The sequence below is a fragment of the Callithrix jacchus genome, chromosome 3 (assembly GCF_049354715.1).
Source record: "Callithrix jacchus isolate 240 chromosome 3, calJac240_pri, whole genome shotgun sequence".
Lineage (NCBI taxonomy): Eukaryota > Metazoa > Chordata > Mammalia > Primates > Cebidae > Callithrix > Callithrix jacchus.
Window position 1 is genome coordinate 48,595,285 of NC_133504.1, and position 16,783 is coordinate 48,612,067.

The 16,783-nt window shown below is 38.9% G+C and overlaps 1 protein-coding gene across 9 annotated transcripts in view; it reads left to right on the forward strand.

The window, feature by feature from the left end:
* The window catches only part of NR3C2 (nuclear receptor subfamily 3 group C member 2), a 356,613-nt gene that overhangs the window by 173,365 nt on the left and 166,465 nt on the right, over positions 1-16,783 (forward strand). For 5 of the 9 annotated variants that reach the window (XM_008992565.5, XM_078366026.1, XM_054252644.2 and 2 more), the window contains 1 exon segment: positions 7,491-7,642. In XM_008992565.5, coding sequence (XP_008990813.1) covers positions 7,491-7,642 — 152 coding nt within the window. 9 annotated transcript variants of the gene reach the window in all.

Sequence of the window (16,783 nt, forward strand, 5' to 3'; positions counted from 1 at the left end):
TGGATCTCACGTCCTGTGCCCTTCCATCTTTCCTTCCTCCTTGTTGACTTCATTTTGGCCCAATTGACCTCATTTTTCTCTCTCGAATATGTTGCATTCATTCCTGTCTCAGAGACTTTGCACTTGTCCTTACCTTTGTTTGGCATCTTCATGTGGCTGACTACTCTGTCATTTCAGTCTCACCAAAGAAAGAGGCCTTCCGAAGCTACCTTATCTAATGAATCCTGTCTCCCCCATCCTCCCTGTCCAATCTCAGTGTCTCTCATTTTCTTCGTAGTACTTATCTCTCTGTGAAATTGTTTACTTCTGTATTGTTTCTCCGTTCCCCACTACTATAGAAGTTCCATGAGGATAAGGACTTTCTCCTTCTTGTTTCTCTGAGTACCTAGAACCATGGGGCCCACAGTAGGCTTTCAATACTTGGCCTAATTAATGAATAATTTAAACACACCACCATGTGCAGATCATTATTTAAGGATGTTTACTGATTGGCTGTTTATATGGTCCTCCAAATTCTCGGTGTGCCTTAAGATAGGTAAATACATGTTTAATTGATTACATAGAAAAACAAAAAAAAGCTCCAGCTGGTGGTGGTGGTGGTAGAAGCTTTTATCTGATTAAGTAATAGTATAAAAGATAGGTTTGTTTAATTCATACTGAGTGAGTTTAAGAAATAAGACTATAAAAATAGTCTAAGAAGAATTTCTAATCACTGAAAGTGGATCAGTCACTACTGTTCTATCAGGAAAGATAGCTTTATATATGATAATTCCTAGACCAACATGGTGCCTTAGAGATTCTCAATGAGCCAATTTCTCCAGGCATTTTTTGATTTGTAAAAATCATTTTTTTTTCTTACCTAGCGTCTTGTTACTTCTCCCCAAGTGTCTATTCTTTTGGGGAAAAACATAGTATGCTAAGTGTTTTTGATGATTGGCTAGTGTATTTCCTTCGAACCATCACCAAAACCAGTATAAACCTTCCATTAATCTTTTCTGTCTCTTTAGTGAGTCATTAGAAGGAGTCTGTTTAGTATTGAAAATAGTTGCAGCTTGCCTGTGTTTCCTTAAGAGAAATACTGTCTTTACAAATGGAAATATGATATTTGCTCATTTCTGCCTTTATAATATTTTCACATTTGTATAAAATCCTTTAAACTACCTTTGCTGGTAATAAACTTCCTTCTGTGAACAGTGTTTCTTTGATCATCAAGCCCCAAAATGATGAGTTTGGGTAGTTTTTTTCTAACTGTTCAATATTAAAATGGTTTGGAGGGATATAGAATACTATCTAAGACTTACATTTATTCAGACATGTTAACCAAAATCAGCACAGATATTATATTGATGTAAAAAAGATTTTAAGTATCATATATTTAGCTGATTTAGAAAGAATCATATTTTACATATTTTATGTTTGATCCAGATCAAACAATGTTTAGTGGGTTTCAGAATACATTGTTTTTCATTTAAGTTTGCGGCTCAGTTTGGATTAAACTTGATCATGATAGGGCATTTCATTTATTTTTATACTTTTCTCTATCTTAAAAGGATATCTTGAAAAGGATCTAAGCTATCATCTATTGAACCTCTTTTTGGTGAGAATTATGGCCTAGAGAGGAGAGGTGATTTTGCTAAGGTTTCACTGTTAATGGCTGAGCTAGAACTAGATCCCAGGCCTCCTTACTGAGCCTCCAATCCTGTCTTTGACCCCTGCATGTTTGGCCCTCAGTTTGGGCTTTACATCCTATGTATAGATGTTGAATAAATTTATTGTACTCTAAAGTCGAATCTTGACATACGGATCACTAAGCATGCTTTGTATTTTAAAGACATTCAGTGTCTTAACAAGAAAGCGAGTTCAAGATCTGCCCCTCTCTCTCCCTCTCTTTGTGATATGTATAGTCTAAATGTGTTTCTTAAAACCGGATACATACAACTTTCCAACCATGCGCCATCTTTTAGCTTCAAAGATAACCACATTATAGTATGTAAGTAGAGACCACAGTTTTCCAAACCCATCTATTTTGCAGCCTGTCTCTTGTGTTAATGACGCATAGTTTGCAAGACAGCTGGCTGCGCTTTTGACAATAGTCTGTCCCTGGATTCTTTTTTTCCTCTGTGTAAAGCTAAATGAACCATATGGGAATTTAACTGATAACCTTGGCCTCATTAATTTACCTTCTGTAAAATTGCCTTTTGTAAATTTATGTTCTACTCTAATGAGATTAGGAGTGTGATTTCATTTCCTCAAAAAAAAATGCCAACACTGGGCTAATGGCATTGGGAACACAGAGATGCACACAGTAAAAGTTTTGCCCTTAAGGTATTAGGATAAGTGCACAGGTCCCTAATACAAGGGCAAAAGTGGTGACTGCTGAAGGAGATGGAGTTAGGAGAAGGGAGAGTGGTATTTCATGCTGGGGTAACATCAGGGCCCTTTAAAGATGGACAGGGTTTCCAGTGGGAGTGAGGGAGAGAAAATGCTAGGTCGTGTAAATGGTGGTTGACTAGAACACATCAACAGGGATGTTGACATGTGCTGAGCACAAGGTGTTAGGCATTATGAATAGACCCTGAAGGAGAAGGTTGATAGCAGGGAGAATGATTTTAAGTGTTCTGCTAAGGTTTTTATTTATGGTGGCATTCAGAAGGGATGATTGAAGATTTCTAAGCATAGAAGTAACACAATCAGAACCTTTGTGTTCAGATTTATCAGCAGTTACTGTAGAATGAACTGGAAGGGAAAGCTAGAGTTATAAAGAACCCCTGGGGAGTAACAGCATTACCTACCAACAGTGGGGTGCAGAGAAGCGATGTGAGAGTTCGCAAAGCTGGACTGAGCAGGATGTGGTGGTAACTGATTAGATTGGATAGTTGAGGGAAGAGTATAGGGTTTGAACCTGGGTAACTAGCAGATAGCAGTACTCTGTCACAACATCAAAATCTGGAAAAAGAAAGTAAATATTGTTTTGAGCGTAGTATAGTTTAAGAAGCTAATAAGGCAGATTTGAAATTGGAGAACTGGGGAGAGGTTGGAGCTGACTGTAAAAATTTAGAAAGTCATTCAGCAAGCGAGCTGTTTGAAGCTGGGGTTGTGGGTGAGATCATTAAGGGATAGAGTACAGAAATAAGAAAAAGGATGGCCAAAGGTAGAGCTCCAAAGTTAGTGATTAAAAAGATGAGAAAGAACCTGAAAAATAGAAGAGGTGGTGTTAGGATTAGAAAGGAGCTCAGTACAGTGTCAGAGAAACCAAAGAAGCAGAGACCCCCAAAATGCATGCAGAGGCAGATTCACTGTTTTGTCAGTGAAAGTTGGTAGTGAACACAGGGAAAAAGATTTTATGTTTTGCTTTAATTTTATAATTAGACACTTATTGTTTTAATCTGAATTTCACAGTGCGTTGTTTTTTTTTTTTTTTGGTGCTAGGCCTTATCTTCAACTTCTCTTAATTTGGTTCAGTTTCATGTCTTTCACTCTCAAGTGAATTAGAAACAAGTCACATTGCTTTACCTAAGCACTGCAGTAGGACATCCGAATAGATGGCACGGTGGGTTTTCTAATGACTCCTGTGCAAATTTCCTGCTTTGGTCCATTGTTGATTGGGGGCCACCTAGGTTTCAGGTACTGTCCCCTGCACTGGGAACAAAACCACCCATAGCACAGATGACATTCCTGGGCCATTCTGAGCTTAGTCTCTTGTGTGGATGTGACAAACAGTAAACAGACTGAAGAAAATAGACACCACATTAGATAGTAATGTTGGCTCTAAGAAAAATGAATCAGAGAAAAGCGGGTAGGGAGTCCTGGGGAAGAGGTGGTTTCAGTGAGGTGGTCAGGAAAGGCCTGACTGAGAAAGTGACATTTGAATAAAGACCTGAATGAGGGTGTGTGTGTGTGTGTGTGTGTGTGTGTGTGTGTGTGTGTGTGTATTAAGTGGGGAGAGCAAATGCTAAGGTCCTGAGGTGGGAGCACATCTGGTGTTTGAGGGCTGGTGATGCTGAAGTGGAATAGGCAAGGGACATTGATTAAAGAAATCTTGGGGGACAGACTGTGCTGTAGCCCTGTAGTCATATGGTTGACTTTGACTTTCACTCAGCATGAGAAACCTTGGATGGTTTTGTGAAAAGCAATGAGTGAAAAAGGGTCATTCTGGCAGGGGCTGGCAGGGAGCTGGGGAACGGAGCAAAGAGAAACCAGAAGATCTGCTAGGATGCTTCTGCAGAATCCCAGGTAAGAGGTGTTGACAGCTCAAAGTAGATGGTACAGGAGGAGGCTTTGGAGAATGATCAGAATCTGAATGTGTTTGATGGGTAATATGAATAGAATTTAGTGGATCCGGGGATGGGGAGGTGTTGAGTGAGAGAAAGAGAAGTGTCAGAGATGAGTCTGTGTTTTTTAGCCCAAGCAACTGGGAGGAAAGAGTTCCAGTATGAGTTTGCTAGGACTGCCATAACAAAGTACCACAGACCGGGTGGCTTAAGCTGTGGAAATTTATTCTTAGTTTTGGAGATTGGAGATCCAAACTCAGTTGATGTGTTCCTTCTGAGGGCAGTGATGAAGAATCCCGTTTCTCTCACCTAGCTTCTGGTGGTTTGCTGACACTTGTTGGTGTCCCTTGGCATGCAGAAGCATCCCCTCATCTCTGCTATAATCTAAACATGGTGTTCTCCTCATGCAGGTGGCTGTGTGTCAACTTACCCTGTGTGTAAGAATGTCAGTCCTATTGGATTAGGAGTCTACTCTATTCCACTATGACCTCATCTTAACTAATTACATCTGCGACAACACTAATCCCAAATAAGGTCACATTACAAGGTACTAAGGGCTAGGACTTCAACATATGAATTTTGGGAGGACACAATTCCACCCCTAGTTGTTGTCGTTAACGAGAAAAGGGTATCTGTGAAATGAACAGGTTAAGAGGCAGGCAAAGATCAGCAAAGTTTGCCCATGTTAAGGTTGAGGTGTGTGTTAGACACCCAAGTGCAGATGCTGAGTGAGCAGTTGAATAAATGGGTCTGAAATTCCAGGGAGGGGTGTGGGCTAGAGATGAACACTTGGAAGTTGCCAGCATATGGTGATACTGAAAGCCAAGAGACTAGATGAGATCACCAAGGAAGTAAGTTGGGATAGAAAAGTAGGAGAGTTCCAGAGGCTGAAGCTACGATCCCAATAAAATAGTACTGGAACCAAGGCACACAGAAATGTGGAATAAAAATCCCATGTATGTTTGTAGTTGTGAAAAAGCAATTACATTTTCATGATGATTTTTAAGTTATAGCCTAAATATTTACAAAGCCGTGGCATTTTCGTGTGAAGTGTAAGATGTGTCAGACAGGGTATGGATTGAGTTTTACTGGCGAATACGTTGAAGAAGTTACTGGTGCTGAAATGGAATGTTTTGAATGCCATAAAGAAGTCAAAGAATACCAATAAAAATAATGAAGAGCACTTTTCTCAGAGGGAGAAACAGCTTTGGAGAACGTTATTTCAGTCCTTGATTTAAGAAGTCATTTTCTAGAAAGGCAGTCATGCTCCAAGCAGCTGTGTAGCTTGTTCTTTCGTCTGTTTTTGGTGAGAGTATAGTTTGAAATACTTTAAACAAATATTAACACAATATTATCACACTTTAGCGGACTTGAAAAATAGAGAAATCATCCTGTAACATAACCATTTTAGCCTTTTCATTGTCATTTTTCTATGTTTCTGCTGTTTGGCATGGAGGCAAAAGCTTTGACAGCAAAGTGATAGAGGTGACATGCAGCAACTCCAGCCAAAGTTTTCTGAGTCCATCCAGCTCCCATTTCTCTGAGCCACTGCACATTCTGTTGCCTTTGCTTGCGCTCGCTCTCTCTCTCTCTCTCTCTCTCTCTCTCTCTCTCTCTCTCTCTCTGAGACAGTTTCGCTCTTGTTGTCCTGGCTAGAGTTCAGTGGTGCGATCTTGGCTTACCACAACCCCTGCCTCCCAGGTTCAAGAGATTTCTCCACCTCAGCTTCCCAAGTATCTGGGATTATAGGCATGCACTAAAATTATGCCAAAATTTTTTTGGCATAATTGAGATATATAAAGTGAGTCTGAGTGAAGAGGGTTGAGGAGTATTATAATAGCTCTTTGATACAAAAACAAAAGACAACAAATACGTTCCTGATGACTTGGTTCACACCCAGCTAATTTTGTATTCTTAGTAGAGACGGGGTATCTCAATGTTGGTCATGGCCAGTCTCAAACTCCTGACCTCAGGTAATCTGTCCGTCTTGGCCTCCCAAAGTGCTGGGATTACAGGCATGAGCCACCGTGCCTGGACACCTCTGCTCCCCTTCTTACTCTGGCTCTCACCAAGTCATGCTTCAACACTTAGGTTAGCTGTGACATTTGGGGAAGTGTTTTGTAATTCCTTTATTCAGTGTGCCACGCCGTTACCTTCACCATAGCACTTTCCCTGGTTCTACTTTATGAAGTGCTGCTACTAGATCTTCATAATAGTTTATGCCCCCACCAACTTTGAGGGCAGAGACTGGATTTCTATATTTTTTCCCTTGGTATCTTGCACAGGACCTGCAGGTAAGTATTCAAAAAAATATATGGGACTGCAAATTGAAAAATCAACTTGTTTGCCTGCTTGGTACATATCTAAACTGCTGCTGAAGTACAATTCCTTATCAGAAGTTAAAACATTTTGTTTAGAGAGTGTCATCGACTAACACAGTACTATATAATATATCAATATATCTTGAGAAGATTCCCCTTAGAAAAGTATTCAAACCGATTGTTGCCTAAAGGGTTACATTTGTCCCTACAAACTGTTTTCCAGAGAGCCCTTGCCATGAAAGGTACCTGAGATATTTACGGTATTTTGCTTTTTGTTTTATTATTGACTATGTCCCTTCAAATTAGTAAGCAAAATGAAGTAATTAGAACCCACCTATATAAGATAACATGAAAAAATGCAGGAGCTTAGAGGGATAAAATTGCTGTCGGTTGAGACAAGATACATTTTTTTAAATTAGTGGATTATTTTGGAAAGAGGAGGTTTAAAATTTTTTTTGGCATAATCGAGATCTGTAAAGTTAGTCTGAGTGAAGAGTGTTGAGTAGTATTATAATAGCTCTTTGACGCAGAAACAAAAGGACAGCAAATATGTTCCTGATGACTTGGTTCAAGATTCTTTGCACTGCCGACTTAAAGTGCAAAGAATGTGGTTTTTTGGTAAACCTTCTCCAAAAATAGGAAAAGAAGGAAAGAGGTTTACATTTGATTATTTCTTACCTATCAGCACTGAGAAGAGGCTTTGCTATACAGTAGTCTTGATAGCATTGCTCCAGCCCTTGGGTTTTACCTTTATTTTGCTAAGTCACGCAGTATGTGACCATTATATACTGAATTCATGTGAGGAACCATGAATATTGACAAAATTTGAGCTAAGCTGTGCAGCATGTTACATGTGCCATTACAGCGTAGTTATTTAAATCTCAATTTCTTTCCCCAGCTCTACTTTACGAAGTGTTTCTACTGGATCTTCAAGACCTTCAAAAATATGTTTGGTGTGTGGGGATGAGGCTTCAGGATGTCATTATGGGGTAGTCACCTGTGGCAGCTGCAAAGTGTTCTTCAAAAGAGCAGTGGAAGGTAAATGTTCATGTGGGTGTTCCTTTTACATATTTTTTCCTAGTATGTAGTTTACTTGTACAGCTAATGCTATAGCATTATTGGGAATGCTTCAAAAAGATTTTTGATGTAATCTGTCAGTGATAAATAGTAATAGTTCTTTATATAAAAACCACCTGGAGGTTTTCCACTGAGCAATATTTATGAGCAAAATTTGAAATTCTGAGCAAGGATCACCAAAGAGGTTTTTTTTTTTGGTTGTTCGTCAACATTTTGTTTTTCAGTGAGACTCAGAAAAATAATTCTGTGTCGTAAATTTAATTTGTGTGATCTGGAATAGCAGTTTTACTAGGCACACACAGAATATGTGATTTCTGCCTTTTCTGGGTTTCTGTGTAAATGTGTGTTTGTGGCAAATTAAAACATTAATATCAGAATCCAGTCTGTGATTTAAGTTGTGTCCCATACAGAATAATTGCATTTACCAGCTGGTTCACGCTCCAGGTCCCTGTGCGAGTCCTACCTTTATTTTTCCTGAAAAAACTTTCCTTTGGAAAGTTTCCAAAGGAGCATATTAAATGAAATACCTGCCTGAGATTCACTATGCATAGTTAGGCTAGCTTTTGCTTCTGCCTCAGAATTGTACTTCTAAAGGAGAAATTGTCTTTAATTTATTTTTACCTCTCCCCATCCTGATTTACAAGGAGTTATTTACCATCATACTTAGACCAGATGGTTTCACTGATGTTGAAAACTGTGTCTGGTGAAAGTGTAGGATTTTTGCTATTAGTAAAAGTTTCATTGTGTAGTGGACAATTATATTCAATAAGGAGCTCCACATGACGTCTCCCTAAGGTTTATTTCTCAGCAAAGTTTGCTTAGAGATGATTTGGTGCTTCAGAGGCTTAAACATAAGTGACTTGAATGTTTTCCCTCTGTTTTGCCGGAGACCACAAGATCATATCTTTAACTGTGGAATGAAAAAGTTAACCAAGTAATTATTCTTTCTTTTGAGATTGATTTTGCCTTAATTGATATTACATGATTTTTACATTATTTACACTATTAATTATTTGGTAGTCCTCAAACCTACCATTGAATTGGTAGAAGGAACTCAGTAATTCTTTCTCAGGATTATGAGCTCATGGTTACAGGTGTTAGAGAATTCAGCAAACTGGCTTAAGCACCGGAGGAAATTCATTGGCCCATGTGCTGGAAAGTCCTAGTGTCAGCTTGGCTTCAGGCAAACCATGGTCTTAAGCCAGGTCATTAGAACTCCATCCCACTCACTCTTGGTTTTGTTCTGGCTCTGTTCTCAGGTACATTCTCTCATGGTGCTGAGACAGCTACCAGACCTCCATTAAAAAGAGGTTTTCTGTTCCTGTAAAAGCTCCCAGTGGAATCTCCTCAGGTTGAACTTGGCTCACGTGCCCACCTCTGCTCCAGTCCCTGTGGCTGGAAAAGGCAGTGATCAGTTAGGCTGTTTCTGGCTGGAGTCGGACAACCTGAACCATCTAGATCAAGAATGGGGAAGGACGTTTCCCTTAGGAAAATGTGGGTTCTGTTACCAGAAAGCCAATTTTTCAGAAAGTAGGAAAAATAAATTTGTACAGTACTGAAGTCAGTTGGCTATTATAAGGCTTCTTCTGCCTCCTTCTCCCTTTCCTTAATTATATGATCGGCTCAGTAGAAGCTAAATAGTTGAAGTTTACATCCGGTACCTTCCTAAGGCCACTTTGTACTTTCCAATATAAGAATCCCCCTTTCTGGTTCACCTAATTAGTAAACAAGTAAGTGGTATGTCAAAATCAAGTGACGTGGAGAAGGGCATTTTGGAGCAGGCTGTGGGAGTCCCTGCTGGCCAGCTGGCCCTACCAATGGATCCAGCTTCATGTCAGAACCCATATTTTGGTTACTTGTAGAATCTGACCCTTCTCTACTTCTGAAGCAAAGGTTTTCTAGAAGTTCTTGCTTGCTTTTTCTTGTTTTAAGTAGTTTCTGTGGAAGTACATAGGGAATTGTTTTTATAGCTCAGTTATAAATAAACATACAAAAACCTAAATGCAGGCACTACTTTTCCCTTCACTGGAAAGCTGATTGACCCATGGATAATGAACCTTGGTAAATGCCTTTTAAGACTTGTGTTGATATAGTTTATTTTGCATTGATTTGGGAATTAGACTCTAATCATTCACCTGCATGAAACAGTGCTATAAATTCAAAATCTAAACTTCATGAAAGTGAAGACCTATTTGTTTTTGTGTTTTTGTATTTTGTGTTTATTTACTCTTTTATCCCGTGTGTGTGTGAGAGGATAAATATGTGAAAAATATGGCTATCTTTATATAAAATATTTTTGAATTAACAAGAGATTACTTTTATAAAACTTTATAAAATTTACAACACACATTTCACAAAATCATGATATATAGGTGTTATTTTCCTTTTCTAGATGAAGATGTTTTGGGTCAGACTTAGCCACCCAGTTTAGTCCTAATCATTAGGCCAAAGTTAGACCCTTACTCTAGTTGTAGGACTTCAAACCTATACCCAACCTAAAGTCTGGATTTTAAATCTCATAATATAGTCTTGTTATTTTGCCACATCAGTTCCTGAGTTTATGAAAATGATACCCTATATGTTAGTCTATTCATGCCTCCTTGACTCTAATAAAGAAAGTGATCTATGCACTAAGAAGGCACAGTTCAGTACTCTTAGTCTGTGTGTATATATGTGACTCTGCATGTATTTACATATACATATGCGTGGATGTATGTTTGTATATTTAAATACTTACAAAGTTTGTTTCCAATGTCCCTAAGCCCCTCCTTAGATTACAGAAGCAGAGAATTCTGGGCAAGGTGAGTAGAGGGAGCTGAGATGAGGGAAGTCATTTAAAACTGAAAGGAAATAATGGCACCAGGCATAGAACATGAAGATAATCCCTAGAGAACAGACAAGAGGAAAAGCACACCCGCCTGAGTTTTGAGTTGATGTCCTCAAGGCTTTATGCTCTAGCATGCATCATCCTAAAGCTAACTATAATAGCATAGCAGTGACTGTGTATGTGGACTGTGAATTATGTCTTTAAAGTATAAATTTGTTTGTGTGTGCTCTGTTTAGTGGGACGTATGTGTGAGCTTATTTTTTCTTCTTAAATATTTAATATAAAAACACTTAGAACTCTCTTCCAAAGTACCTTATTTGCCAATAATGTCAGTTAATAGCTGTATTATCGTAACTTACAAGAGTTTATAGGTTTATTTTTAAACTTGAATCACTTATTTGCCTTGAAGGTTTCAGAACCTTTCTGTCCTTAAAAAAAAAAAAAACAACTTTAAAAAGGGTTCTCCCTTGTGGTGGAAGCTAAACTGGCTTTAAGAGTAAGAAACTTAGTTTTAATTTTTGAGATTAAGAGAAGTTATTTAACTTCTCTGGGCCTCAGTTTCTTTGCCTGTAAATGGAGTAGTAGTGTCGCCCTACCCAAACATTGCCATGAAAAATTACATGAAAATGTGGTGTTTGTACAGGTTTTAGAAATTATAAAGTAGCACCAAAATATTATTACTGACCTCTATGAACAAATGCTAAAGTTCCCGGTAATGTCTGTGTAGGGAGATGATGTAAATATACAATCACATTGCATTGTTAGGTCTTCATTTTTCAGCCCTTCATTTTCCTTCATTACATCTTCATTCTTCCTGTAATGTTATTTTGTCCTGAGAGCTGCCTTTGAAGTGGCAAGATCCTTCTAAACCAGCAGTTCTCAAAGGCTGTGTGTGTGGGGAATGGGGGTCTGTGGAAATTTCTTAGAGGTGCTCTTCCAATATGGACTGAACTGTTGAGATTTACTCCTATAACAAGCCTCTGTGGCAGTCCCACCATTGGGAGTCTCACAGTTGAGAAAATATTGAGAGCCATCAACCAGGCTTTACCTCTTCTGTTAGGAGTTTTTAGGGAAGGCAGCCTTATCTCCACAATCTAGCAAGGCTGTGGATATTTAGTAGCCACCAAATAAGTGTTTGAATGTACCCATGTGGCAGAAGAGCAGTCAAGGTTGAATGACTTCCACCCAAACCAGTAAATATCAATGAAACTAGCCCAAGAATTTGTGTAGGTCTTTTGACTTCTAATCTGTAATTTCTCATTTGTTTGAGTTTTTCCTTTCTCAGTTTCTTTCCAACTGTAAATTGCCATTAGTTCCATCTCATCTGTGTTTTTCAGTTTGTGATTCCTCAGTGAACAGAGTTGACTGTGTTCAGCACACTATTTTATAACCTAATTTCCTTTTTTGAATACTGAGCATCTATGCAGTGTCTGGAAGACACGGCTACCACAAATCACTAAATAGTTATATGGCTGTAAAAGAGGAAGAGAGTTCATTATTATGTAAAGTCAACTGGATTTAAATTTTTTAAGCAGACCTGAGAGTCCATATTTTGGTAAGGTCAGCCATGATGTCAGTTTCCACACTCAGATATTTCCCTTGAAGGAAGAGACTTATCTCTATTTCTTGAAACTAAATGGTTTTAAAAGATACAATTACAAGTTAATCTTGGAGTTTTTCAAATAGGCTATATTTTAAGACAGTCAAGCCTGTGAACAAGTACCTCATTTTTTTCCCATGTAGTTCAATTCACAGCATACATTTTAAAGATCTTTAAATTTATTGAATGTGTATTCTGTGGGAGAAAATATTTCTAAGGAAATGTAATGGTTGATGAATCGTTAATTTTCTTTGCTTCTCTAAAATTAATGAGTAAACTGAACAGTTCCAGAGGAAAGTGTGTTTCACTGTGTCATAAACCATGTTATCCCTGTCAATGCTATGTGTGCACACAGTCATGAGCAAGAGGGAAGAGCAAACGAGGGTGCCAGCAGGTGGGAGGTGTGTGTTTGGTGGGGGGAGGTGAGCATCTGTGCCACAAAACAGAAAACTTTATTGTAGTGGACACAAGACAAATCAGAATGTTATTAATATTACATAATAACTCAAATATAGCTATGTCCTAATAGCTGGCAATGTACAGCTAACTGATAAAGCAGGGGAATAATTTAATGTGTATTTATTAGATGTTTTCAATTAATGATATACAGCCTCTGGTGTTTCCATGGACCATGTACAGGAAGCTCATGAGCATAAATTTGCAATGTTTGCTGTGTCTGATATAGGAAACCAATGACTGTCTGCCTACTGTTTTCTCATGAAGCACCTAAAGATTTTTTTGCTTTTCTCCTTTTTCAGAATTTAGGAACCAGGTAACCTGACTCTAATTAATTTACTGCAATAGCCTAAAAAGTACCTACCCATTAGGTTACATCTAAGATTCCGCTCCTTTCCTCCTTCCATAAGCATAAGGCTTTAGTGCTAATGGCAAATGTTTGCCCAGATTTCTGATATCCCTTCACTTCGTTGCTATGGGAACCCATAGAGCCATGACATTTAGTCCACCCTGAAAGGTTAGGGAAGGTTTCTCTAAGAATTGACCCCCATGCAGTATCTTGAGAGATTAGACTTAACCTTGTTCAGGGGCATAAGAACAGGCTGTTGTTGCACAGGACACCAGAAGCAATTTTGTGTTACCACTGTGTAAACTTTCAGATGTGAAGTGTTAGGAAGTGAGGTTAAATGAGCAGATTGGGACCAAGTCCTAGACTCCAAGGAAGAACCTGAATTCATCCTTAAGCAAAACAGAACCTCTGAATGTTTTCACGCAGCAGAATGGTAAGCTCAGTTTTGCACTTAAGATCTGGCTGTTGTGAGGTATACTTATTGAAATGGTGGCTGTTTTCATCACGTGAGCTAGAAATGAGCTGGGATGGACCTAGGCCAGTGCTATCAGTGATTGCGAGGACAGGCAGATAATAAGACCTTCTGAAAAGTAACATGGGCAGCTCTGTGTTGGAAGTGAAGAAGGGAAGATCGAGGATGACTCCCCAGGCATGACTGCTGATGCCATTCACTGAGATAAGGAATGCTGGAGTGGGGGCAGCTTTGAGGGCAAGAGATGAAAGATTCATTCACTCAGCAAACATTTACTCAATATCTACTAAATGCCAGGTACCATTCTAAGCATAACTGGAGACATTTTGGACAGAGATCCCTGTCCTGGTAGAGCTTACATTCTAGTGTGGGATGATGAAGAGATTACACGTAACAAATGAGTTCTTTATTAACATATGAAAAGGTGATTGGTTATGTGGGAAAAATCATTGCTAGGATAAAGGGGAATTAGATGAGGTTTGGTTTAGGACAAGTCTAAAATGCCTGTGGGACATTCAGGTAGTTGGATGTCTAATTCTGAATCTTGGGAAACAAGGCAAGATTCAAAATAAGGATTTTGCAATCATCGTCCATGAAAGTGGATGCAAATGGCCAAGAAATCAGTATTCAGAAAGATAGAGTAGGCCGAGGTTAGAACCTTTAAGAACACAAATCTAGGACATTGAGTGCATACATGGCATGGGTATGTGAATACCTGGTCTCTCTCCTTCCATTTCCAACTTGCACACAGAGAAGTCTTAGTTACTTTGCCTCTTTATTCTCCATTTTTGCTGAACTTCAGACATGATTGAATCTATGCAGTTTTCAATCCTAGGTTTGGTTCTTTATCATTATGCTTTGATTATTATGAGTGTTAATCAGCCCAGAGCCCCAAACCAAACATGATATTGAGGGAATTTAGTTTGCTAACCACTGTGGAGGCGACACCCAGCATGCAGCAGGTGCTTAGAGAACATGGGTTGATGTGTTGTTGGTAACTACTTACTTATGTGAATAGGGTTCGCACTTGTTTCTGTCACCATGCCACTTGTTTCTCCAAAGTAGAAAATACATTGAAGTAATTTATTAGAAAATGACTTGAAATAGGGATGTGCGGGCCAAAAGTAAATTAGCGTTATCCAAAGACAGCTGCTTGTAGCTTAAATTTTAAATCAAGGTGCACTTCACACGGCAAATTTGAAAACTAAGTCAGGAGCACAGTATATAATTTTGAAAGTCATTTCCCAAGTTTATGTGTTTGTTTACAACTCACCTTGTTCCAGAAAATAATCCAAGGTACCTCACAGATGAGTTAAAATGAAATTTTTTTTTTTTTTTGAGACAGAGTTTCACTCTTGTTACCCAGGCTGGAGTGCAATGGCGCGATCTCGGCTCACCGCAACCTCCACCCCCTGGGTTCAGGCAATTCTCCTGCCTCAGCCTCCTGAGTAGCTGAGATTACAGGCACACGCCACCATGCCCAGCTAATTTTTTGTATTTTTTAGTAGAGACGGGGTTTCACCATGTTGACCAGGATGGTCTCGATCTCTTGACCTCGTGATCTAGCCGCCTCAGCCTCCCAAAGTGCTGGGATTACAGGCTTGAGCCAGGTGGCCTAAAATGAAATTTAAGTGAAACAAACAAACAAAATGGCAGAAAGAGGAGAAGAGAGCAAGAGACAGAAAAGCTGAGCCAAGAATGGAGATGATGTAAAGGATATATGTCTCAAGGCCTTTGTTGAGGCTGGCCACTTATTTGATGCACAGCTTTCTGGCAGCCAACCCAAAGCCAGTGAAGAGTCGCCTGACTCATGATGTTCTTAAAAGCTAGTTTAGGGAATCGCCTGATTATAAGAAAATTTTCAGGAGCTACTTTGGTTTTAATGTGCCTGCGCTTGTCATCTAAATTATATGTTAAGATCTAAAAAGTAACTCTCCCATTGATACTAATACAATAATTTGGTATAGATTTAAGGAGCAGTTCTGAGAAAATACTTAGTTCTGTGCCCACCCGGTCCTATAAGAATAGCTACTGAGCACTTACTTGGTGCAGGCTCTGTGCCAAGTACTTCATATATTTTTCTCATTTATTTCTCATAATAGCCTTCTTAAGTGAAAGTGTTATGAGTTTGGAAAGGTAATGTCTGAATCTAAACTCCCTCAACAATTGTTGTTACAGGGAAAACATTGGCTATTTCTTAACAAGGCTTAAAGGTATGATCCTTTATCTATTTAGAAATAATAAATATTTATTGAGTACTTATTTTGTGCTGTTTATGCTAGGAACTTGATTGCCTATTTGCATTTTAATCCTCTTAATAAGTCTATCAAGTGTGTGGGGTTATTATCTATCCTCATTTTAGAGACCAGTCCACTGAGGCATGCATGTAGTAAATAACTTGTCCAAGGTCACCCAGTAAGAAGGAAGAGGCACAGCTGGTATTTGAACCCAGGCAGCTCAGGCCTTCTAACTCTATGTACTTAACACATCGGCTATATTGCCTCTCATAGAGTAATATCAGATACCAACTATTTTTACCCATCAAAAAGTAGGGTAAAAGCTCAGGCTTTAGAATACTCAGGACGACCGCATTATAATTTAACAGTCATCTTGCTATACTCTGAATAATTAACTCTTACCCATTCTAAGTTGAAACTTTAATTTGAATTTCTGTTGTCCTAATGGGAAAGAAATTGGGTAATCTCTATTTTTTCTTAAGGAATGAACTTCATATTTTAAAAAAATTACCATTACTATCCTGAAGTACATCTTTAACATCTTGATATTAATCTGAAGCTTTATTTAAAATTTTTATCTTCCTGTGTTTCATTTCCTGTGTGTGATAAAAATTAGATGTAGCCTATCAGGCTCAGAGACCCATTGGGAGAATGGCCTTCCTCATACAGAGCTGAAAGCTACTCGGTCTTCAGCTCTTTGATGTCTGCTCTATGCATCGTGGCTCAGAAACCATACCCACGCGTCCTAGGACATTAAGCTGCTCTCACAGAGCTTGCACTCACGGTGTGGTTATTTATGATCATATAGCTTGTGTGACTTGATATTATTAAGAATGATTTGACACCAGAAATGAAAATTGCTAAATTGACTGTAGTCAAATACTAAAATTGAGCCTGGGCAGGATGAGAAGGATGGGAGGCGAGTGGTAAAGGAATAAAGATGGAGACTGGGCTGGGTGCAGTGGCTCATGCCTAAAATCCCAGCACTTTGTGAGGCTTAAGCAGATGGATCACATGAGCTCAGGAATTCCAGACCAGCCTGGGCAACATGGCAAAACCACATCTCTACAAAAAGAAAAAGAAAAAAAAAAACATAGGCATGGTGGTGCATGCTTATAGTCTCAGCTGCTTGTGGGGGCTGAGGCAGGAGGATTGCTTGGACCCAGATGTTGA